The following is a 25,134-nucleotide window of genomic DNA, read 5'->3' on the forward strand; positions in this document are numbered from 1 at the left end:
TTTTCATCTTATTTAATATCAAATACTGTTATTAAAAATAACAACCATTTCAGTCAAGTTTCATGATGTTATGAGCATACTTATCTTCAACTTCCTTGCCAGTAAATTACATAATCCCCTCATCTCTGTGAAGTCAGAATGATTTTAGGATACCATCTGCTCTGTCGGAGCTTTTGATAGACCGCCAAAAATGCAAGGGAGCCGTGCACGAAACAACAGGCCTGGAACAGCAAGCAATTTTCAGTAAAGCTGATGAAAAGTGCGTGGTGATGGTGTTTGTCGAGCGTTTGAGATAAAGCAGGGAGCGGATGCGGGGCAATGTGCACCTAAGCGAAGGAGACACAGAGGTGAATAATTCAGAAAGGCACCATATTGAAGGCTACCTGGGAAAGTCATAACCTTGTAGTTCTTCTGCTTTCCATCTCCCCAGAGTGAATTCATAGGTGTGAATTCAATCATTGGCCATGTTTCCCCAACATCGGTTGTGAATGAGATTACATTGTGTCAAGGCTCTATTCTATTCTTTCTCAAGGTCATGGCGCTAGACCTGAAATAGTTTTATTGAATATGCTGTTTACATCGTTGCTGAGGCAAGGATATGTGTAATAACGAACATTAATCATATAAATTAATAGGTTTAAATTTTTATGTGAAATACATTCTGATGTATAATTGTTGGAGCTATAGCATTTTCATGTTCAGTGACACTCAGAGGAGTAGCTATGAAGATAACATATAAAGAATGCACTTTGAAAAAGAAATCCCACTTAAATAAACACATACCGGTACTATCTATCTATCTATCTATCTATCTATCTATCTATCTATCTATCTATCTATCTATCTATCTATCTATCTATCTATATACACATGGTGTGTGTGTGTGTGTGTGTGTGTGTGTGTGTGTGTGTGTGTGTAATTTGTACGCGTTGCTCTACTCCTCACATTATACGCCTTATAATTATTGAAAGTGAACGCATGTATTGAAAGAACACATGTATCTTGGCACATGGAGGGTCTTTTAGTAAAATCATTACTCAGAAATTAGAAATGTATTTTTTGCTTTTGTGTTGCAGAACTACGTTTCGAATGCTGTGTTTCACCACGGAAAGTAATTCACGGCGCTCAAAACAGTTTCCTGGTAGTTGACGTGGAAAGGTGTTGCTAATGGCAGACAGCAAAGTAGAGATTCCAACAGATAGCTCCAGCATTGTCCAAAGCAGCAGCAATGCTCCTTCGCAGCCCAATAACCCGCTATCAAGAAAACTTAATAAAATTTTGGAAACCAGGTTGGATAATGATAAGGTTAGTAATGACTTGTTCCCATTGATGATGAAGGCTAGCGCGTTAGCACTATCAATGTACAACATTTGTAGCCAAGTTGCAAATTATATGCTTGATATAATTTTTATTTGCCTAGTAACTTTGCCCACAATGTCATACATCGCTACGGTCGACTCATTTCTGCTTTAATGTTGATAATTTCCTCAACTGCATTGTTTATAAATTGCTTGACAGACTGTCTGAAATATTTATTGCTTCCATCCGTTCCATGCATGTTGTCACATAGTTGACCGAGCGGAACCGTAATTTTCCTGAAAACATTTTGAAGTGCAAATTAAGAATTTAGTATCGACTGCAGAGTAACCTACAGCCTGCCGTTGTAGTTTGAATCTGGCCGTCAGTACGTTCACGAAGAGACAGGAATCAGTGCACAACTAGCAGCATTTACCAAGTGTCTGACAGCGTTTTTGCTTTTATCTCGCAGGAGATGCTCGAAGCGTTGAAGTCTCTGTCAGTTTTCTTCACTGAAAACAGTCTTCGGACTCGTAGGAACCTTCGTGGTGACATTGAGAAACGTAGCCTGGCCATCAACGAGGAATTTGTAAGACTGTTTAAAGATGTGAAAGAAGTAAGTGCATGAAAACGACCCCCACGTTTTTAATTACTAATCTAACAGTAGTAAATTAGAATTTAAAAACATTCCATTTTAGTAGATGCACACTTGCAGTCGCTGTAGATCTGTATACCTAAGTGCATACATTCAATTATTTATTGTGTCTTTTGTTCTTTAAGGAACTTGAGAGTATACATGAAGATGTCCAGGCCATGAGCACCTGTTGTGAAGAAATGACAAGCAGGTTGAAGGTAATTAGTTGTATTTCAGTAACTGCTGTCCATCACTTTTGTGTGAAACTTTCAATCAAAACATTGTCATCGTCTTTATAGTTCTTAATTCCTTATGGTTCAGTCTCTTCAGAAACTTTGCTGAAGCATTCATTTTAAACAAGTAAGTAATGACATTGTGTGTTTTACCAGGCTGCCAAAGAACAAACACAGGACTTAATTGTGAAAACTAACAAACTGCAAGGAGAAAAGTGAGTAAACATTTTTTTGTGATGGCGTAAGAGAGAGCGGTTTTATATTCTTTCATCATCATCATCACAATCTGATTTCATTAGAAACATATTCCAAAGGACTGCAATATTAGAACAGCCAAGATTCTCAAAGGCTAGAAAACTGACGGACGGGCAAAGAGCAGGGGATTACTCTAACATTACTTGCACACAAGTCTATGATGTGTAGACCGAGTGCATGATGATATAATGAGGGTGGGATGAGCAGAGAACTGCAGAAAGAAACACAACCCATGTAAAACACTCCAGGGGAAACAATCCTGATTGAGAGTATACAAGTAGTAGTAGTAGTAGTAGTAGTAGTAGTAGTAGTTAGCAGTAAAAGATTTGGTACAGAAAAGGAAAAGTACATCCGTTGCATGGCAATACCTGGGTTATAAAAAAAAAGACAGCTGTTTGTAAACGCATGTTTTGGTCAAAACATGTTGAGGTATGATGGTTAGTAAAAAGAGGAATGCAGCAAATCTATCATATCCGTAATCATCATATCCAGTATCATCACTAAGAATACAACCAAAGAGAGTCCATTCATTTTCAAAGTGTACACTTGCAGCACATACAGTCAAAGCTACGCTGAAACTTTAAATTTTGTTTCACTGCATCTTGTCTCGCCTTCAAAATATCCAACAGGTTTATCACATATCACAGATTTTCTTCTTACTGTCCGGCATTAAGAGAGAGTGCTGAGCGCATTGGTTCAGTGTATCAAGCAAGCTGTAGATGTCTTTACAGCACCAAGGACTTGCATTAGGAGACAGCTATACATGAACATAGATCAGTTCTTGTCAAGACCAACTTTTCAGCGGTGTATGGCGGGCCTATTACTGGTTAAACTGGAATAAACAGACTAGAACTGGTTGAGTCGTGGTGTGCCTGGAAAAGCTAGTGACTCTCACTTGATGTGTAAATCACTGGCAGTTAAACACAGCATTGTCTTGGCGTGCTGAAGCTCTATTTGAAATGGAAAAACATGCAGTTTTCGCATGAGCATGTTTGAAACATTACCATGGCGACCTGTAATCTTCTCTCTTGTTTTTTTTTTTTTTTTATTTATTCTTAGTCACATATTTCTTAATTAGTGTACCCCATTGTTTTCAAGGTACAGTTTGTTCCCTATTAAGTCTAATTACCTCCTGCCAAACATGTGAGGGAAAAACATACTTAAATTAGAGATTCAAAAGTCACAGCACAGATGATATTTTACTTTTTGTATTTATTTTTGCTTGTAATTGTTCCATTTTTTTTTTAGGCCTAATTATACTGAACACCCAAATATTTACTAAATATTTACGAGACCCTGCAACAATTCGATGTTTTTCTTAGAACTCTACACTCAACCTAGATCGGTTTCAGCATAAAAAGTTCAGCTCCTGAGGGTGTAGTGCCGAGAAACTCACTGTGACGCTGGATCCCAGTAAACCCATTCTGCTCTGTGTAACGATCCCCACGTTAGTTGTACAGTCTGATCTTCAATAACTGACTCAATATTTTTCACACTTTTGCTTGTAACAGTACTTAAGCAGTCATGCTGATATAATATGTGGTTAAACTGTGCTGTGAACATCTGATATAAGAGGTGAATATTTTGGCTAAAAGAGAGGTGAGTACCTCGGCTAGTACAGACAAATCGGCTTTTCAACAACATGTAGATACAGGGCACTGTGTCTTTTTCAGCATTTATTTTTGGAAGATCAAAAAATAGAAGCACGGAGCTCTTCTTAAGCCCTGCAATGCGTACAGTTTCATTTGTGCGAGTTTACTGACTACAGCGTTCCTTTTTTTTTTGTATTTTTAGATCTTAAGAGTTATGAAAAAAACGCTAGTCGAGGAGCAGGAAGTTCAACTTTTGATGAGGCCTGATGAAAGATTCATAAATCTGCTGGAATATGTTATCCCAGTTTCAACGCGAGGTGCAGAGATTGTAATTAGTATTCGCGTATCTTTGTTTTGCTTCTCGTTTGTAATTACCAAATAACCAGTGTGTTATAATGAAACAGAGACAATGGGGACGCGTTCGGGAAAAAGAAAAACAACAGTATCTCTGAAAGCCGGTTTGGGTAATGGAGTTTAGAATCTGCGACCGTGTTTTGTGTTTCATTACGACGCCGGTCTCTGAACGCTGACCTATCTGATGCGCTCCTATCGCGATTTCGACGGCACAAAAAGCCAGCGAGCGTGTTGAATTCATCCGCCCAGACCTCACGTATCCACTCCCGCCCACCACGCGCGCGGCTTTCGATTTACGACCCCCTCCCCGGCGCGTCGCTGTAGCTTGTAGACATTGAGGAGCTGCCAATAAAACTCATTTGGAAAGAATTGATTTGGAGGAAAGCCTGACGACGACGTGACGGAAATGATCAGCGGAGCGTCTTCCTCGACGGACCACTGACACAGCACAGAGAGAGAGAGAGAGAGAGAGAGAGGGAGAGGGAGAGAGAGAGAGAGAGAGAGAGAGAACGGGGAAGAAAGCGAGATTGAAAGAGAGGGGACAAAGGGGAACTGGCCCCTGTTGTTTCAGCACTGGAGGTTCTGTCTCTCGTTGACCTTGTTGAAACGGCACTCTGGGGTGTGGTGACACTGGCGAATGGAGAGGTTGACAGCTGTGATGTACAGCTGGTGTCTACATGCTCCGCCGGCACTTCCCCGACTAGAAGGTGACATCTACAGAGGAACGGGCCGAGCCAATCAGGGATATGGTTAGGGACAGAGAGGGTCAACACCGGGGGGGTTCATCAGACATATGACCTGCCAGTTTTAGACTTTTTATCCAACTGAGGCAAAATAGGTGCAGCATAAATTCTGAGGTCTCTGCATTGTCTTGAACGTTATTTAAGGTAATTGGTCTATTGACACTTCTCTCGGTGACGGTTCAATCCACTCGTCTACCGCGGTCCTAGCCAGATGGGACTGTGCCCACCCAGCCAGTTTTAACCTTGCTCGACCACACTTGCCCCCAGGGGACGGCTGTGGAAGACGCATGGCCGTCAAAGCCACGCCCCCAACTCAGCAGAGGACGGCTATCAAATATTAACAGCCGGCCGCATTTCATTTGCATTCTCCGAATAAAGATCGTTCTGGAAACCGACCCCTCACTGAACCTTGCCGCCGTCTTAGAATATAAGACAAATAGCGAGTCAGCCAATCAGGACAAAAATTATGAGCATGTGGAGATGCCCCAGGTACCGGTTTTTGTCATAACCAATTACGTTGACCCATTTTTTTCCCAGTCAGTTGTCTCTGCAAGCTTTCCTTTCCAACATTTTAAATCACTGCCTTGGCATATCTAAATTATTTAAATCAAGAGCCTAATAACTAGATGAGTTGAAAAGGATGCACCAAGTTAGGACCAAACTCTGCAGGAAAGGATTGCGGTCTATTCAACTGATACCAAGAGAGCCACATTCAAGAATTCAGCTAGTGATTCAGCTTCATTGAACTTCGGAGAAGATATTATTATGTTCCTGAAATATTCTGAAGTAGGATTTAATGGAGATTTTTTTGGTATTAAGCTGGTGCTTTGATTAGACATTTTCCAAATCTTTTGGCAGAGATGGTTTTTTTTCCCATCCAAAAACAGCCTGTCAGCTTACGTAGATCCCAGTAGCTTTACAGACGCTCTTGATCTCATCAAAAGCTTAGTATCTGTTTGATGAGAGTGCACTTTTCATCTCTTGTGGTTTGACATGAACCTATCAGTCAACGTCACTTTGTCATTTGTTGGCATTTAGTGTTAATGTGTCCCAAAGGAAAACCGTGGTACCTTGTCTCATTTTAAAACCTAACAAAGGACAGCAGGGACATACAAACAACACCAGCTGAGGTGATACAGCTTTCCACCGGTCTCCAGCTCTCTTGACTTTTCAGCGTCATTGTGTGGGTGCTGGTCCCATTGAGAGGAGTTGTCAGTGGGGTAAAATTAGAGGCTTGTCATTTCTGTCATTGAAAGGTGACACAGAACACCTGTCCTGAGCCATGTTTACCGTACAGATTCTGCTCTTCGCCAGACGCCGTCGCCCCGTTCTGACGGGCCGACTCCCTCTTGACAGGAGAGCTTTAATCGGCGAAGCGAATCTTCTCAAAGAATCGGGAAGAGGCGACGTCTCCATCCCCGGCTGCTTCGTCGTTCGTATTCGGCAGGGTTGGTCCAACACGCGTTAGAAACCGTTTATCGGCTTAACTCAACGATTCCGACAGAGTAGAAGATACTCCACCAGGGACATGTGTGGACCTGTCAGGATGAATAATTGGATTGGTATTGGAGACAGGGGAGAAAACGTTTGAGGAAAGATAACTTTGTTCAGCCTATGGATGAGCGGTCAGAGGATATTTCATCATGTTGGGTGGAAGAGAGCAGACGCCAAAATTCCCCTCCTCTTTATTCCGTGGACATTTCCAATTGGGGGATGCATGAAAACCAAGCTCAGTCAAGCGTAAGAAGAGATGTGGAAATGTATTCCAAGCTTTCCCCAATGCCGTGATGCCCCCGGCCTAACAACTAGACATTCTGTGTATGTGCTGTTTGTGTCAGAAAGAAATTTTTTGCTGTCTGTCAACCAGGGAATTTTGGAGTGTCATATTTCAATCGCCTCTGCTGTTTTTTTTTCTTCTTTTTACTAAACAATCAGTTTTCACATCTGTCCTTCTCAAAAAAAGCCAAAAAGTTCGCTTCAAGTTCGGCGTCTGAATCGTTTGATTGCTTATTGCTCTGTGATTAAATCATAAGATGACGCAAACGCTCTGTGAAGAAGAAGCTGCTTGTTGAAAATCAGCGTTTGCATGTGAATGCGTCTTTGTTGATCCAATGACCGGAGCTCTGACGGTGTTTCATGATCATCAGTGCATGGCTAACTAATCACTTTACGAGAGCCAAATCTCCGCAGCGTCCTTTGAAACCTCCGCTCAGATTTGAATGGATGATTGACCCACATGCCTCTGAAGTACTGGAGAGCGGTTAAAAAGAGTCAGGCCGATGATGAAGACCAGAATTCATTGTGATTCATTCATGTCTCCTCGTTGTTTATGTCTGGAAAGATTCGAGGGCCTTCAGAAAATGACATATATTTTGGCATCCAGTAACATTGCAGGCTCGTATGGGTGCGGTTCAAAGATTACTCAATCTTTTCTTTTTTTTCTTCTTCTTCTCTTGTTTAATTTAACATTATGCAGACAAGATATTTTGGGTTCAGGAAAAAAATCTGCTCTGTACAGTATGTTCTGGAAAAGTTTGTTCCGTTCTGTAGAATCTGCTCTCTTTTCAGTTGTTTTATGGATAACAAAGTCTAGTCACGTTTGAAGACAGGCTTTTAGCAGTGATATTAGTACCACTGTTGGACTGGCATGGAATGTAAAGCCACTCTTTATCTGACTCTATTAATTAAACTGGGACTTCAGGGGTTTGACAGTCACACAGGAACACACACGCACACATACACATACACGCGCCCAGTTGTAAACGATGGCCGATAATTAAGAAAGCCAATATGAGTCCATTAAATGCCCAGTCTTGCTTCCTGATAGTATTTACCTCTTTCATTCCTAAGGTAGACAGATTGATTAACCTTCTGCGTTTGCATCACCAGAGTTTACACAGCTCTAGAATTGAGTATTTCGAGGGTTAGGTTGGGAGGAGAAAAGAGGTACCATTTGATTGCTTTGGTTTTCTTATCATTTTGACCATTAATTATTCAAACATAGATGACTTACAAGGCAATTTATAATGAGTTTTATGGAGACCGCTGATATTGAAGGAAGTTTATCAGAACGAGCTTATATAATTACAAACACACAGTGGTGTGTAGTGTGTTTTGTTTTGTTTTTTTACTATTAGCTGATGACATTTTCCTAACAGTCCCCCAGATTTCCAGTTCATGAAAGCACATAGTATAATCCAATATACATTTTAACAGTACCAATAAACACCTGTACAACCTCAACTGTCAAATGTTTGTACCGAGTGAAATATGAAACAGCATATTTTGATGTCGCCTGTGCTTATCAAAACACATTCGGTTTATCCACACAAGATGCCGGAATATTCCTTTTGACTGGCAGTCCCGGGTAGCTGCAGCTGGTACGGCAGTAAACGAGATAGCATAGGATTTTTTAAGAAAGCTTTTTAAGAAGCTGTCCCCCCCCAACCCATCCACGGTCTGGAGCGCTTTTACAGCTCCGCCGTCTCTAAGCGGTGATTTACGTCCCGCGATGACATTTACTAGCCGACCCGACAGAGGAGATGAGTGTTCTTAGCCAGGGAAGGCCTGGGTGGCGGACAGCCACACGATACCTGTCTAAAGGTGTTCCCATTGTTAGCGCGAAGGCTAGAGGCAAGGTATTTCCCTGCGAGACCACTGTTTGTGCAAGTTCAGGAATGCCCAGTTCCAACCCTTAGGGAGGAATAAGAATCATACGCTATTCTTACAAAGAGGGAAGGGGGAAAAAAAAAGAGGATGTGTTTGTGACAAAAGAACACGCGAACGAACACATCCTCTCCACACCTTCAGGTTACCTCACTGTGTTTGTCAAATGTCATCACAGTGTACTCATTACTGGCATAAAGCAGTGAGGAGAATAACAATAAGGTTTGAGGGTCAAATCCTATAGAATTCATGTGGAGACGGCTGTAGGAGACTGGCCGCGGGCTAATCGAACACGGTTTACTAATGGCAGAATGAGACATTAGCTGGGTGGCATTAGCTGGATATTACATTTTTCCGGAGTGTGATCTGAGTGGCCGAACGTGCGACACATGAGAAACGTTAGACGACGTTGAGCCCGCGAAACGGGCGTTTGCGTGGAGTCAGCCTTACGCAGCCGAAGCCATTGTTACTGCAGTGCGTTGCATCACATCTATGAATATGACTGCGAGACGAGACATTAAGTTAACTCATGAATTTTTCAACTGTGTCAATACCGTGAGGGAGAATCTTTTTTTTTTTTGTTCTTCTCTTTTCGAGGTTTCTCTCCTTCTTTCTCTTCATTTGTCTTCTCCCTCCTCTCCGAGGGAGCGTGCAAAAGAAACCAGTTGGTCTGAGAGAAAGATATATGAATGTTATGGATTGTCTTTTATTTTATTTATTTATTTAGGGATGTCTCTCTACTTTGAGGGTGAGTTTTGCTGTGTGCTTTACATTTATCTCTTCTCTGTGGAGAAAAGTACACAGTAAGAGTAGAGAAGAATAAGCAGGGCTATTCAGTAGGACTGCATACCGAAAATAATTATTAAAGCGAATCTCTTTTTAAAGCGCAGAAATGACTCTCAACCCCTCCTCTTTACAAAAAAAAAAAAAGGTACATTATCCGATTGATTTGTCGCGCCTTTAATCACTGACACGAATGTGTTGCCGCAAACTAGGTGGTTATGGGCGGGAGAGGACAGAGAAGAAAAAAAAAAAAAAAAAAGAGAAAGAAAGAAAGAAAGAGAGAGACAGAGACAGAGAGGAAAAAAGGGGCCCATTTCAATAATCCCATGGAGCAGGAGTGAGTTCCCTCCCTGAGGAGGCCTGTTGCCATGGTCACCATTGTGTTAGAACAGGGGAGGCGATACTGATAGATAGTAAAGATAAACGTGCTGATAGCCGTCCTGATCCAAAACGGCCTCGGGCTTTTTTCTCATTTATTTTTCATGTTTACTCGTTCTTTCCATCGCCCCATTTTAAATCGTATCTGATATCTTGCCGAAACAATGTTTATTTCAACTTCAAAACAGCAATGCATAAATGTCAGGGGAAAAAAAACCCTTTCGTCTATAGGGGGCATGACTGCCATCTAGTGTTGACTTGAAAAATTAAACACGAGCTGCTTTCTCCTCTCAACTAGGCTCATTTTTTAAACTAAAAATAGTAGTGCTCTCAATCATTCATCCAGACACTAAGATTGTTTTTTGACTGCATATGCAGATATCAGTCACAGTTTATATGTTAGTAATACATTGTGTGTTGTAATAAATGTGTCACAAACAATGAAGTTTTGTGTGCGTGCAAAGCATGTCACAAATATTGAACATACATGTGTTTTGTGCGTGCGTGCGTGTATGTGTGTGCGTGCGTGCGTGTGTGTGTGTATGTGCTCACGTTCTTCTGTCTTAGTCACCGTCTGGAGGTGCGAGCCCAGGTAGCCCAAGCGTTCTTGGGGAAATTCCAGCTGAGCAGCGAAGAGATGGCCACTCTGCGCTGCTCTCGAGACGCTCCGATCACCGAGGTAACCTTCCCAACCCCCCCCCCCCCCCCCCGAACCCGAAAACTCTCAATATGCCGGGGCTCACATCCGCAGCTTAATACAAGTTCTGACCAGCATTCCTGGTTCATGATGCACTTAAAAAGCTCTATTTCAGTAGCAGTGTTGGTTAACGGAGCACCTTGTGTAGAACATGTCACAGTAACCTAGGATGATGGAGAATAATGAACTCTCCGTCTAGATTGCTATACCACATATGGTGGGTTTAGTGAGAACATACAGAGAGTTTTTTTTTCCCCCCTCTCTCTCTCTCTACATTACACAGGACTTTTTTAAAGCTCTGTGTCGAGTGAAGCAGATACATGAAGATGTGAAGGTTCTACTGAGGACAAACCAGCAAACAGCAGGGTAAGAGAGAGAGAGAGAGCGCGAGAGAAATGACACAGCATTGCCTCAAACACTACAGTGTACTTTTCAACCCCTCGCTGCTAACCATATGGGACAACACTGAGTCATTTACGCTGGAAAACACGTTTACAGTCTGTGATTATGAATAAAAATGTGCCTGTCCCTAAGAATATGAACTCTACATGACCTGTTTTAGTTGTCTTATCACCGGTAGTAAACATCAGCAATCTCCAAAAATGTGTTTACACGGTGAAAAATGCACTAAGGAGCTGTAGGTCTTTTAACTGTAAACTGAACGGAAAGTTTTGTAGACGAATTAGATGCCTGATGCATCGATGTCCCTGAGACTCTGGCAGGCAGCAGTCCTGTACTACTGTGCCCTTTTCTGTCCTTAGGTTGGAGATCATGGAACAGATGGCAGTGTTGCAGGAGACGGCGTATGAGCAGCTGTACCGCTGGGCACAGAGTGAGAACTCCACACTGCACTGCTCTCCACACACACACACACACGCACACACACACCCACACACACACACACACACTCTCTCTCTCTACACTCAAAGGGTCAAACATTACTGAAACGACTGCTCAAGAGACGGATTGCGCCAGTCGTGCCGTTAGCAGAAATGTTAGATCTGCTCATGGAATCAGGAAAAATTTTCATCGTTTTCTGTTGCAAATGTAAAAGGATGCTACCATTTGTTGACAGAATATTTTCTTTTTTTCTTTCTTTCTTTCTTTCTTTCTTTCTTTCTTTCTTTCTTTCTTTCTTTCTTTCTTTCTCTCTCTCTCTCTGATTGTGTCTCTTTGTATCTGTCTGTCTGTTTCTGTGCCTGTCTGTCTGTCTCTCTGCCTGTATGTCTCTCTGTCTGTCTTTCTGCCTGTCTGTCTCTCTGTCTGTCTGTCTACCTGTCTGTCTCTCTGTCTGTCTGTCTGTCTGTCTGTCTGTCTACCTGTCTGTCTCTCTTTCTGCCTGTCTGTCTAGATGAGTGTCGTGGACTGACTCAGGAGACTTGTGACATTGCCCCTGTGATGAGTCAGGCCATGGAGGCTTTGCAGGACCGGCCTGTCCTTTACAAGTGAGCAGTCTCATCACCTCACACGCATTTACTCTCACTCTCTCCTCACACTTTTTTTTTTAATTCCGTTTATTTCCCTAATATTCCACAGCCACACTGTGTTTATGATCTTTGGCTGCAGTTTCTCCAGTTCGCCACCTGGTGTCACACTAATTTCAAACTTGTCTCTTTTTTTTCCTATCGCCCTCTGAGCTACGGCTACGCGCTCCAAGTCCGTTAAAAAAAAAAAAATGATTCTTGACTTACACAACACTGAAACATCAGCATAAATCCACAGGTGTGCGTTTGGAAGGCCACTTCGCCCCTCGATACGTCGTTTAAAATAATTTCGGTTTCAACTCATTTCCTCTTACCCTTATCTGTTTTTTATTATGTGCTCTTAACGTCACGTCAGACCCCGGCGAGCCTGAGCCGCGTACATCAGAGGCGGCCGCAGTTGCTCTTTTTTTTTGAAGGAGAGCTCCTGAGACTGAGACAGCTGCTATCGTATTGTTTCTGTAGACTGAGAATGTAAATGCACAGTTTGTGGTGAGATAAAGACTTCCCCTATCAGAGAGTACAGCGCAGAATGAAAACATCCAAGTATTGCTCAGTCAATGAGAGATGATGTCTGATGTGGGAAACACTCAGATATTTGGGTTCTTCTTTGGCTTCCTGGTAACCTTTCTGGTTTAAAAAAAAAAAAAAAAAGAAGTGGAAGTATGTTGGCGTTGCTGGTAACGCTGGCGGCGCTGGATAATGTTCGTTGTCGTCCCTGAAAATTCTTACACTTCGGGGTCAAAGTCGTCCTCGACAGTACGATTCGAGAACAACTCGGATGCTAAATTTGTGGCGTTTTAAACAACAAGGAAGAGGTCCGGATGTTCCCGGGGACGTTAAGAAATGAAAGAGCTGTAAAATAACTCATTCATTGGGATTAAGTGCTACCTTGGTTTTTCCAATGCAAAACACACTTACAGTGAAAACAAAACAAGTCTCTCTCTCTCTCTCTCTCTCGCCCCCTCCCATCCCCCCCTTTTCCTTGAGTGGGCATTTGGAGCCCAAGGTCAGGTCAGTGGAAGAGGCAGGTCTAATGCTCCTGTAATCTCAGCCAGCTTTCTCCTCTCCCCCCTGTCCTGGCTGCTTCACTCGCTACTGTTTAGTCTGCCCTGGCTCTTTCGCAGCCCATAGATCAAAACACGCCTTCAAAACTTCCTCGCTCGCTGGTGCAGGCCTTCTATTGTTTTTGTCTGTCTGTGACCAAGGCGCTCTCAAGTGTTTTTCTGCTGTGTTTTTTGGAGGCCTGTCTCAAAGGGTCAGACCTTTTCTTTTCCTCTCTCTCTCTCTCTCTCTCTCTCTTTATGTGTGTCCACTTCGGTCAGGTACACTCTGGATGAGTTTGGGACGGCCAGGAGAAGCGCCGTCGTCCGGGGGTTCATCGACGCTCTGACTCGGGGTGGACCGGGTGGGACTCCGCGACCAATAGAAATGCACTCTCACGATCCTTTGAGGTACAAATCATGACATATATGGGTTTTCCTCTCCGTTCCTGCCTCTTACTCCATTAGAGATACAAACACAAACAGTGCCTCCTCTAACTAAGTGGATGGCATTTTCAGAACTCTAAAAATAAATTCGAACTCTACAAATAATTACATGTCATTTTTAGGGGCTGCATTGTGGATTAGCGCTAAAAGCCACTCCATACTCCATTATGATATGCACAGAGTGCCAGATTTTAACTGCCATCCCACAAATCCAACTATTGCTTTTACCACGTGTTTCTGCAGAGGCTCAGGAAACCGCAAATCCAATTGAAGCACTAAGCACATTAAAGACAACCTGATTCTTTCAGAGAATCTTGACCCCTTCAGGGAACCCACGAGCAACTGCTTCAGGGAAGGGCCCTAGCAATTGAAATCTATGGATCCGTCCTCGCTGCAAGTTGTACCGACCTCCCGCTGTGGCGTTACCTTTTTTCCTCTCCCTACGCTGACGGTCTGATTAGAGAACATCGGTTTCTTCGCAGAATGTCGATTAGAGCTTAAATGTCGTGTCACCTCAGAGGTGCTCGGTTGGACACCGATTCTCAGAACGTCGAGTTTGTCACTTCCTTTGCTGCTCATTGAACTTGAAGTTAATATAGTTCCGTTAGCCAGGGAACTGTCTCGTTGTGTAATAATCTGCTGTTGTTTCGGGACCCGCGTTACAACCGACGGAAGACGCTATGTTTCAAACGTTAGGCTGAAAACTAATAGTCTAAATCTAAAACAGGCTTGTGAGTAAGGGTGTTATGTTTTCACAATGTGAAATGAAGCACGGGGAATTTTTGGCCGTGTATGATATATGAATATCGGTTATGTCATAGGTCACTGTATGATTTTTAGATAACTGTATGGCTCTCATACATGCCTGAACCCCCCCCTCCACACAAACACACACACACACACAAAAAAACACACACACACAAACACACACACACACAAACACACACACACAAAGACAAACACACACACAAACACACACACACAAACACACGCACACACACACACACAAACACACGCACACAAACACAAACACACACACAAACACACGCACACAAACACAAACACACACATACAAACACACGCACGCGCACGCACATGCACATGCACACACACACAGCCTGAAGTCTGACTGTTGCTGTTAGAGTAGAGTATGTTCATTGGTTAGATCTAAAACATGTTCTGTCACTCTAACAGGTATGTTGGAGACATGTTGGCCTGGCTCCACCAAGCCACCGCCTCAGAGAAGGAACATCTGGAGGCCTTACTGAAACAGGTCACGCTGCAAGGTACCCTCCCAAACGCAACCCAACCCAGCCCAATCAAACCTTCGTTACAACCCGAGTTGCCAGTGCTGCAGCCTGCTTCTTGTATAACCAGTCGCGGTGAGGTGTATGTGTAAATGCCATATGTCAAGGCAGCCAGGTTCAGACTGAGCCAAGATGGCTGCTCAGCATCAGGAAACTAATCTGGCCTCTCTGAAAAGGGCATCAGGCTGTATTTTGTATTCAGCTGGACACAGAGGCGCCAACCAGTATCCCTTCACACAGCGCTCTTCTCCCTTATAACCTACTGCGTACTTAATGAGGAATTACTGTAATTTAAAAACATAGCACATACATGTTTCTCTCTTTTTTTTTTACATAAGAAACATACTGTCTTTTTTTTTTTTAGCTTTAACTACATTCCCTTCCATTTTTTACAGAACATACGGTCCAAATGTAGGCCATTTCATTTTTAGGACACACAGCAGTCGCTCTGATATTGAAAAGATCCGGGCCAAATGTAAAAACATCTACTTATGCAAAATAAAAAAAACCCCTATGGCCTTACCTGCTGAGATATGAGAGCGTTGGCTCTTAAATGAGTTCTGTGGCTTTTAGCGGCGTTTGACTCTGTCTGCAGGGGTTGAGGAGAACATGCAGGAGGTGGTGGGGCACATCACTGAGGGAGTCTGCAGGCCACTCAAGGTCAGAGGGATGGTGGAGGGCATCTCACTGAATACTGGACATCTGCATTAGATGAATAGGGCATCATTTGAATTTCAGATGAAACTGACCTAGGATTGTTCTTGGCTGCTTTAATTGAATTCACTAGTTCATGTGACATGTTATTCAGCATCTTTAAAAAGCATGAATATATTAATTTCATTGCCAGAATGTCATCAGTGTCAATGCAGTATTTCGTTTCAGCGCTCGTTTCCTTTTGAACAGCATGAAGTGATTTGCGGAATGCCCTTTTGTGATTTGTTTATTTTAAGCTTCTTTTTTTGTTACTCTCGTAAGTGCTCTCAGCAAGCATGATTGGCTTTCTTAATTAACTGTGGTCATTTACAACTCTGTGTGTGTGTGTGCGTGTGCGTGTGCGTGTGCGTGTGCGTGTGTGCGTGTGCGTGTCTGTGTGTGTGTGACCATCAGGTCCGTATTGAGCAAGTGATCGTGGCAGAACCGGGTTCTGTACTACTATACAAACTCTCCAATCTCCTGAAGTTCTATCACCACACCATTAGGTACTGAACAGACTGTCCTCACACCAGAGCAAGACTTAAAGAAGCTCTGTGTGATGAACTATAGCAAACTCAGTGATATATGATGGTTATTATTATTATTATTATTATTATTATTTTTACCATCGGCTCGTGCTCCCGTCTTCTAAACAACGTTGCTAAGTTGATAATATATTCTTGCTTTCCAGTATTAAAAATACGAAACTCTGTTTTGGCCAGGCTGGTAATGGTGCTTCTGTACATATTGTAATAGCGTGCTCTGTTCTCCAGTGGCATCATTGGGACCAGTGTGGCCTCTCTGCTCATCACCATGGAGGAGATGCATGTCCTCAGCAAGAAGATGTTCTTCAACAGCCTCAGTCTACACGCCAGCCGCCTCATGGACAAGGTGAACCTTACACACAGAAAACAGAAAAGAAGACCTTTAGTCTGTTCTTCACGACATTTATCCAAATATCAGATAAATACATCAGATAGGTGAGCTTTATTTCATAAGGACCTATGTACTCTACTGACTTTGCCGTGTGAAAAATACGTCATCTCGCTGAATTGTTCTCCACGCGTGTGGAAGACACATAGAATGCTCAATGGGTAAAAAACATTTTGGACTTAAAGAGCCCTTAGAAAAAGTAAACATTTTCTATGCCAGACAAAGTCCAGGTCTTCTGGGGTATGTCCTGACCTATGAAAACAAAACAAGTGGGAAAGACATAAATATTATAAAAAAAAACAAAACGATTTGCATTCTATTGCACTCTATTGCAAATCATTGTGAAGTGTTCATCAGCATAAAAAGGTCACTGTTGATTTCAGTTGTGCCCTTTGATTCTTTGCTTTGCATTCATTTGGGTTTTTTGACGCAGGCGAAAACAGTTATTACGGAGTTATTCGTTTTTGGTACTTGAGGTCCTCTCGATTTCACGTGCTGAACCTTGAAAATTGCTAGTGGATGAATTATAATTCCTGCCGTAATCCTTTACGAGATACAGTGTATCCTCCCTCTGTGTTATTGCAAAACCCTAAACGTCAACAAAGCTATATCCGGAGGACGCTAACCTTGTAAACACGTTCAGATTTGGCCGCTGTGTCAGTTTCTTGCAATCCAGGCTTGAATAACAGCAGATTTGCGCCAAATTAAAGCCAAAATATCCCCGGACACGAGCAGGCCTCTCTCAGAGACCTAACACGTTCAAAGCAATCGATAGGAGCAACAGGACAACCTGCCCTCTGCACCTCTGAGGGAATTATCCCTTTAGCGCCACGCTAATCAAATCGGCAAGGCTTAGGGATGTTTCGCATCCTTCTCAGAAGCTGCCTCTACCAGGAACACAGGCTAACGCTAATCAGTCCCATTAGTGGACGTGAGGTACAAGGTCTTACTAGCGCTACTGAGAGGGCTAAAGAACTGACCGCTTAATGGTTAGCAGCATGAAGCTTTTCAGCGGTCAAGCATTTCAGACAAGTTATCGAGCGATTTAAACACTGGTGAGCTTGACGAAAGCTTCTGGTCACATTAGCGTCCATCAACAGCTAACCAACCCACTGAGAGGGCAAGTATGAAGACGAATGGGCGCCATCCTGCCCGGGCGGAGTATCGACACGGTCGAAAAACCTCACAAGATTTAATCACCCTTCCCCGTTTTTTGTTTTTTTTCATTTACCGCATCATGTCACCTTCTTTAAGTAAACGCTTCCTGTTCCACTTCAAAAAAATTCCATGTTGTCGTCAACATAACGTGTACCGTACACGTAAAGCGGTGTTGTGAAATAAGGGAGCTTGCCCCCCCCCCCCCACCCCCCAGATGCTCCTCTGTATTCTGAAGGATGGAAACAGTCTTGACACAGTGAGGGGCTCTGTAAACAAAAGGTGTTCTTTTGTTGTCCTCGTTTCCAGGTGGAGCTCCCGCCGCCTGATCTCGGCCCCACCGCGTCTCTCACCCAGACCCTGTCTCTCCTCAGGGAGGTGCTCGCCTCCCACGACTCCTCTGTGATCCCTCTGGACGCACGCCAAGCAGACTTTGCCCAGGTGACACCTCTTTCCCTGTCTCTCCCTCTCCCTCTCTTTCCCTGTCTCTCCCTCTCCCTCTCTTTCCCTGTCTCCCTCTCTTTCCCTGTCTCCCTCTCGTGCTCTCTCTCCCCTTTATACGTACATGGAGAAAGAGAGAGGGAGAGAGAGAAAGACATCTTATATTAATTCTATGTATATCTCTGTTTCTCAATCTCTGTGGACTCTATTCTCATTATTGTCCCATGTTTTCTGCTGATCTAATCTCTGCCTCCTCTTTTTATCTGTCATATGATAATGCAATAAACTCTCTCTCCACCCCTGTGTTCAGGTTCTGTCCTGTATCTTGGACCCACTGCTGCAGCTGTGCACAGTGTCTGCTAGTAACCTGGGCACTGCAGACATGGCCACTTACATGGTTAACTCCCTTTACATGATGAAAACCACGTTGGCACTATTTGAGTTCACGGACAAGCGTCTGGAGATGCTTGAGTTCCAGGTACTGTTTGTCAGCACCCTGCTGAGGAACTGTCCAATGTGGCAATAAAAACTTAAGTCACTTAATAGATGCCAGCTTCCAAGATACTATGAATGGCTTTCTTCCATTTTAGGGTGATGGTTTATCTCTAACTGTGCTTAAAGAGGTAGATAAATTCACACTGCAATGAGATGTAGTGTTTCGTCAACACACAAAGTTATAAAAAAAGGACTTTTTTTATTGTGAATGTGTAACAAGTTGTCTGGCCTGAAGTCATTTTTCTATATTCATATTTGTTTAGGTTTTATTCACATCCATAGTTGTTATTAGTGTCTCCAATATACGCTTTTAAAGTTCAGTGAGTGATATAGGTCATATTTTATATATATATATATATATATATATATATTTTTTTTTTTTTTTTTTTTTCTTTTTTTAATGTTAAATGCAATTTGATCACCAACCAATCATTCAAAATTAAATCATGTTGCCATCTCTTCCTTTGCCAGTAGATATACCTGTGTTTGAGGTCTTAACCCCAGCCAGTCTTAAACGAATTAACAGCTTCATGCCTGTCTATGTTAGGCTTAGAAGGTCTTGCCTCTAATTCAATGAAGCCTTCAACACTGGAGAAATAACATAATTATACTACACAGTACAAATGGGCTAAGGCATTAGTGCTCGTTCACAGTTTTCATTTATTTATTTATTTATTTTCCTTATTTGAGCTTCAGTCAGATATTAGATAAAAATGTGTCTTTGTTCGTGGGACTGCATGCCAGTTTGATTTTTACCAGTCTGATACCAGTAGCCTTTTTATTTTTTTTTTCCCAAAGAAATATTTTATGCTGAAAAAAAGGGGTCTGCATATCCGGGGTTGAGCTCACGTCTTTGTTTTGTTTTTTTTGTCTTTTAATCCTCTATTTCTCAGATTGAGGCACACTTGGACACTCTGATCAATGAGCAGGCATCCTATGTTTTAACCAGAGTGGGCCTGAGTTACATCTACAACTCTGTACAGCAGCACAGTTCAGAACAGGTACCACCACTCCCACCGATCAGAGCCAATCACACCACTGCGGTCTCTTCCCATCATCTTGCTCTAGTTTCCGACAGGCAGACTTTATCATATACAACTACGCCTGAAGCACTCAGTCGTTTTTGGGTACAGCAAATCATCCGAAACAGTCTCAAGAGGTATTGTACCGAAGACTACCAAAGCAATGTCAAAAACATTATGTAGCTGAGCAGATGAGACCAAGTGTCCTAGGAGTTTGACCCTCGGCTGTGCCGTACCACAAACAAGGCAACTCAGACATTGCTCATACTGTTGATGAGCAGTACAGGTTTAGAGAATAGCTGATGGGTAAATTGACTTTATATGGTACTGCATTACTGAGAGCATCTAAAGGTATGTTAAATAGGGTGAATGTATTTTCAGCGTGGTCTCAGCGTTTATCAGGAAAACATTTATTTATTAGTGATTTCATGCATTACTTTATTAGTGTAAACCTAAAGTGCAAGGACAGGACGAACAGAAAGCTGGGGTTTTTTTTTTGGGGGGGGGGGGGGGGGGGGGTTGACAGCTTTTATTTTTGGTCATGAAGAAAACAAATGTAAAGCTTGTCCTATGTTTTGTGGGAGCTCAGTCCATTGTATTAACAGTAAAGGAGAAGATCTGCTTCAGCTGCCCATCCCTCTGGTCCTAATAGCTCATTTTCCCTTTTTTTTTTTTTTTGTCATTTTACAGGAATAGTCTCCATTGTTTACATGGCTTCTCTTTAGACCCTCTGTTACTATGGTTACGCCATGGTTTAGCTCTCATTAATAAAGAGAGGTCTTTTTCAAGTTCATCACACATAAGGAAATGGTCTGAAATCGAAAATATTCGAACGTAAAAATAGGACTGTGGATTTAAAACCAATTATTCGTGTCCATCGAATTACTGCATGTATAAAGCTCCATGTAATCACATTTAGTTCAGTACTTACTCACAACATTACCGTGTTTCTGTTGTTGTAAACAAGCAAAAACACAGAATATATTTTTTCCTTTTTTTTTTTTGCGTATGTTTTGCGTACGTTTGCGTATGTTTATTTGACATGGAAAATTCTAGAAGGATCTGTAAGCTGCATGTGACTTAAGAGTTACTTGTATCGCTCTTATGTGTGGGGCTAAGAGAAGTCATTCATTTGCCTTAACAGATGTGACAAGTTACCCAGACCGATGTCGGTCAGTGACGTCATTCTTTGATGTAGCTGTAACCAGTATGACCCTGTATGAAAAAACGATGTCTGAACTTGTTAGCTCTCAGGCAAAGGGAACTACATGTTGTCAGATAAACCACTAATTAATAACATTAGCTTGTCAAACGCTTTAAGGGGGAGAATGTCCGTACGTAGCATTAGTCAAAGTTAGTCATGAGATGGGAGAGTTTTGTATGCGTGTTATCAGAGAGTGAGGCAGTAAGAGACATTGGCATAGTGTTGTAAATCTTGGCATCTCTGTGCCAAGTCTTTGCCACACTCCTCCATGTTAAAGCTGCTGTATGACGAACACCTGCTGTCGCGCTAACACGGAACACCGAGCGCGCACAACCGCGTCGCTGTGTCAAAGCCCTCTCTGAACCCAAAGACCGAGCTCCACTCCTACTGCATTACACCTGTGAATAGCAACTATAAAAAAAACACACGCCGTTCGTGAAGGAGTCGGGCGATATGAAAACTACGTCTTTGGTTTCATTCATGTCGCCTAGCCCTGTTTTGCTCTCCCGCCATTTCCCCCCCCCCCCTCTCTCTTTCTCTCTCTCTCTCTCTCTCTCTCTCATTCTTTTCTTCTCTGAGTAACACTCTCTCAGCTCTCTCTCTCTCTTTTTCTTTGCGCCTATTTTAAGCAGAGTCTTGTCGTGCGGTCTACAGTTGTGGTGTGGTTAGCAGGGCCTGAGAGGCTGGGAGCATGCCAGGCCACAGTAATCACTGGATTAAAATCTGAAGAATTCGACGCCTCTCTCTCTCTCTCTCTCTCTCTCTCTCTCTCTCTCCCTCTCCGTTGCTCACTCTCTCTCTCTGTCTCTCTTTCTCCCTCTCCCTCTCTCTTTGCTTCTTTGCTCTCGTCTATTTGCACACACGTTTCTGCTGAAAAAGTTTACACTTTTTTGCTAAGTTAAACGCTCATCAGTTTGGGTGCAGAAAGACATTTGGAGGTGTTGATATCAAATCATTTTTCCATTCAAAAAAAAAAAAATCCTCCTTCCTGGCGTTTGTGTAACCCTGTGTTTTTCGCGGGCCTTTTTTTTGACAGGGCCCTCTGGCTAACCTCCCCAGCATGGACAGCTCATCGCTAAAAGCGGCAATGGTGAGTTTGTTCTCTCTCTCTCTCTCTCTCTCTCCCTTTCTCTCCCTTTATGTGTTGCACCTTTATTTAGAAAGCCCAACCCAATTTTCAATTTTGGTTTTATTCACTTTATTGTTTATGGCACTGCTGACAGGTCCAGTTCGACCGATACTTGTCCTCCCCTGACACTCTAGTGATGCCTCAGCTCAACTTTCTTCTCAGTGCCTCCATCAAGTAAGTATTTCAGTCATCCAGTTATCGTAGACATCCGATCATCCCCGACAGGATATTAAATAAGAAACTCCAATGAGGAGACAATGTACCTAACACAGAAGGAACGGAGTCCACGCTAATCTTTTAGCCCGATGCCGACATTCAGCAACACGGCAACCGTAACCACGGCCGCGGCTTCTCCATTAAGTTCATTTGAGATATGTTCTTCCCATCATTCCTCGAACAATGCTCTTAAATTGATACAGCTACCGTCACCTGAAGAGAACGTGAAGCTGTGGACCACGCGCGCACATGCGCGCGCGCGCGTGTGTGTGTATATGTGTGTGTTTGTAGGTGTTGTTTTTTTTTGTTTTTTTTTTTTAAGCAGAGCTGTTATGGGCTTTTAACAGCATCGTGGTTGTGCTGTTGGAAAGAGCAGCAGCTCTCTCTGAGTCACATTTCCCAGGAAATGTAGCAGGCTTGAGGAGCACTCACTGTCCCTCAGGTTAATGCTCTCTATTAATGGAGATAGGAGCATTGATGGGTTGGACACCATTAATTAGCCGCTGGTCCATTTCTCTCTCCCCCTCCCCCTCCCAACTCTCTCTTTCTCACTCTACCTCCCTTCCTCCCTCCCTCCCCCCCCCCCCTCTTTCTCCCACACACGAGGAGGCTCTTACACGTGAGACGCACGATCCCACTGCTCAGGGAGGGCTTAATGGCGATGGATCGCTTGATTGGAAACCCCTCCCCCTCACGGACACGGACATTTACTCATTCACTCGCTTGCTCGCTCCCACGTTCACTCGCTCACACACACACACACACACACACTCACTCTCTCTCTCTCACACACACACACACACACACACACACAAACACAGAGCCGTCATGCTCTTCCCTCTGCATGCTATATGGATCCAGCATTTTGCAGGGTTGGAAGCGAAGGACATCTGTATGTAAGGAATACATATGTCTGTGCCTTTAAATGGCTCTTTTGCCTGTGAAGGCTTTACATTTAGAGGCTAGATGTAAGTGGGCCTGTTGATATGGGACATGCTGCTGGAACTGCACCTGTAGGGGGCGGTGTCAGCCCTGTTGTGGAGCTCTCCCAGTGTCGGCCACATTCACTCAACCAAGAACCCAAAACGCTTTACAGATCATCATTTTTCTAGCTGTGTCTAGATGTACATTATAAAAATGACCCTCTCACCTGTCATTTTTTCTTGTTTTGTTTGCTTGTTGCTGTTTATTTTTCTCTCATTGACCAATTTAGGTCCTATGGGCACGCATCAACTATTATTCATTCATTAACACTTTGAATAATCAAAACCGATTAGTCATACAAATCAAGTTTGCTTGCTTACTCAGAGTAATTACGGCTGTAACAAGGCGTATCTAATTGTTGGCTGAGAGGTATGCGCAGTGATTCTAAATGCATGTGTTTCCAACAATATAATAAGAGTGCAATAGTGTCAGGGCTCGTCACGAGACACAGAGACCAACGGCCCATGCTGGGGAATCAGGCTGACTGTCTGTGACAAACGGCCCATCCTGGGGAATCAGGCTGACTGTCTGTGTCACTTACAGGGAGCAGATATTCAGGCAGTCCACTGAGCTGGTGTGTCGAGCGTACGGAGAGGTGTACGCGGCCGTCACTAACTCCGCTAATGGCTACAAAGAACCAGAGTCCATCCTGCACCGATCTCCGCAGCAGGTGAAGACGCTCCTGTCCTAAGAGGCTAATCTGAAGAACGTCAGGTGGACGTCTAGACCCTCAGGAGAGAGTAGTCTGAGAGATCAGCCACGACAGGGGAAGCCGTACTGTATCGTAAGCCTCCGGGCCACAGAAGGACTCTCAAGTTGGATTAAGGGAGTCAAAGACTGAGCTATAAAGGGTGTCCTGGTGGCGGGAAGATTTCTGACTTTTGCAGCTGGAGGCTGTTCTGAACATTTTTTTTTTTTTTTTTTTTTTTTTTTCCTCTCGTTGTGAGATGAAGAAGAGAGCCTGCATTCAATTATAACAGCAGAAGGATTTTAAGTGGCCGTGAGTATTTTGCGTGAAAGGGGTGTGTGTGTGTGTGTGTGTGTGTGTGTGTGTGTGCGTGCGTGCGTGCGTGTCTGCACACAAATGGAGTTTGGACTTTTCGGCCGCTGAATGTTCCACTCTCCTGTTCCCACATCGCTGCACTGAAGGTGCTGTTTGCCAGAGGAGAGAGAGAGCGAGAGAGAGAGAGAGAGAGAACAGGACTTTGAAAAAAATATTTATTTTTCCTCTCCACGTGAATGGAGATTCCCACAAGCAGGCTTGGGGGGCCTGATACAGACCCTTATACTGCCTCTCCATTGCGCACACACACACACACACACATACACACACACACACACACATACACACACACACACACATACAGAGAGCCCATTCTGACTCCAGTCCTGTTCCAGTCTTTAATCAGAAACAGCTCTTTCTTTCTTCTCATTAAAATCTTTTTTTTTTTTTTTCCCCTTTTGTCCCTTTTTTTTTTTTTCTTAACTGCATTAAAATATACCCAAATGCACACATGCTTGTGTGTCTCGATATTTTTTTTTTTTTTTTTGTCGGTCTTCCTCTCCTCTGAAAGAGATAGTTAAATGAAATTTTGTGGCCACCCGGTTGCAGCACAGACCAATCCACGGGCGGACTGGGTGCATTTTCTCAGACAATGGTGCTTTCATGTTGGCGGCCCAATCGCCAGTCACGCCATCCTTTAATTGCAGGAAAAATGCCTGCCAGCCTCCATTCCTCATCTATTTTTAGAAAAACTATGAAAAACAGAGAGAAAAATATGATATTACTGACAGACTAATAATAGTTGTTTGTACGGGTTTCAGAGAGATCCCAGTTTCTCTCTGTGTCAAAGACCTGTTGGGGGGACAGTGGAAGGCTGTGTTGGGTTAGAGTCTACAGTTAGATGAGTGTGACTGTAGGAACACAGACTTTCATCTGAGGGAATATTTTAA

General features: G+C 43.2%; 1 protein-coding gene across 1 annotated transcript; it reads left to right on the top strand.

Moving 5' to 3' along the window:
* The first annotated feature begins 1,159 nt into the window (after positions 1–1,159).
* Positions 1,160–24,029, top strand: cog6 (component of oligomeric golgi complex 6). The gene is made up of 19 exons (XM_030777405.1): positions 1,160–1,305; positions 1,769–1,912; positions 2,077–2,148; positions 2,320–2,378; positions 10,502–10,613; positions 10,915–10,997; positions 11,393–11,463; positions 11,983–12,076; positions 13,438–13,566; positions 14,797–14,888; positions 15,505–15,569; positions 16,017–16,108; positions 16,376–16,493; positions 18,000–18,131; positions 18,442–18,609; positions 19,520–19,627; positions 21,889–21,942; positions 22,076–22,155; positions 23,725–24,029. The coding sequence occupies exons 1-19, from the start codon at positions 1,168–1,170 to the stop codon at positions 23,870–23,872; spliced, it is 1,959 nt and encodes a 652-aa protein (XP_030633265.1). The 5' UTR covers positions 1,160–1,167; the 3' UTR covers positions 23,873–24,029.
* The last annotated feature ends 1,105 nt before the right edge of the window (positions 24,030–25,134 follow it).

This window comes from Chanos chanos, chromosome 6 (assembly GCF_902362185.1).
Source record: "Chanos chanos chromosome 6, fChaCha1.1, whole genome shotgun sequence".
Lineage (NCBI taxonomy): Eukaryota > Metazoa > Chordata > Actinopteri > Gonorynchiformes > Chanidae > Chanos > Chanos chanos.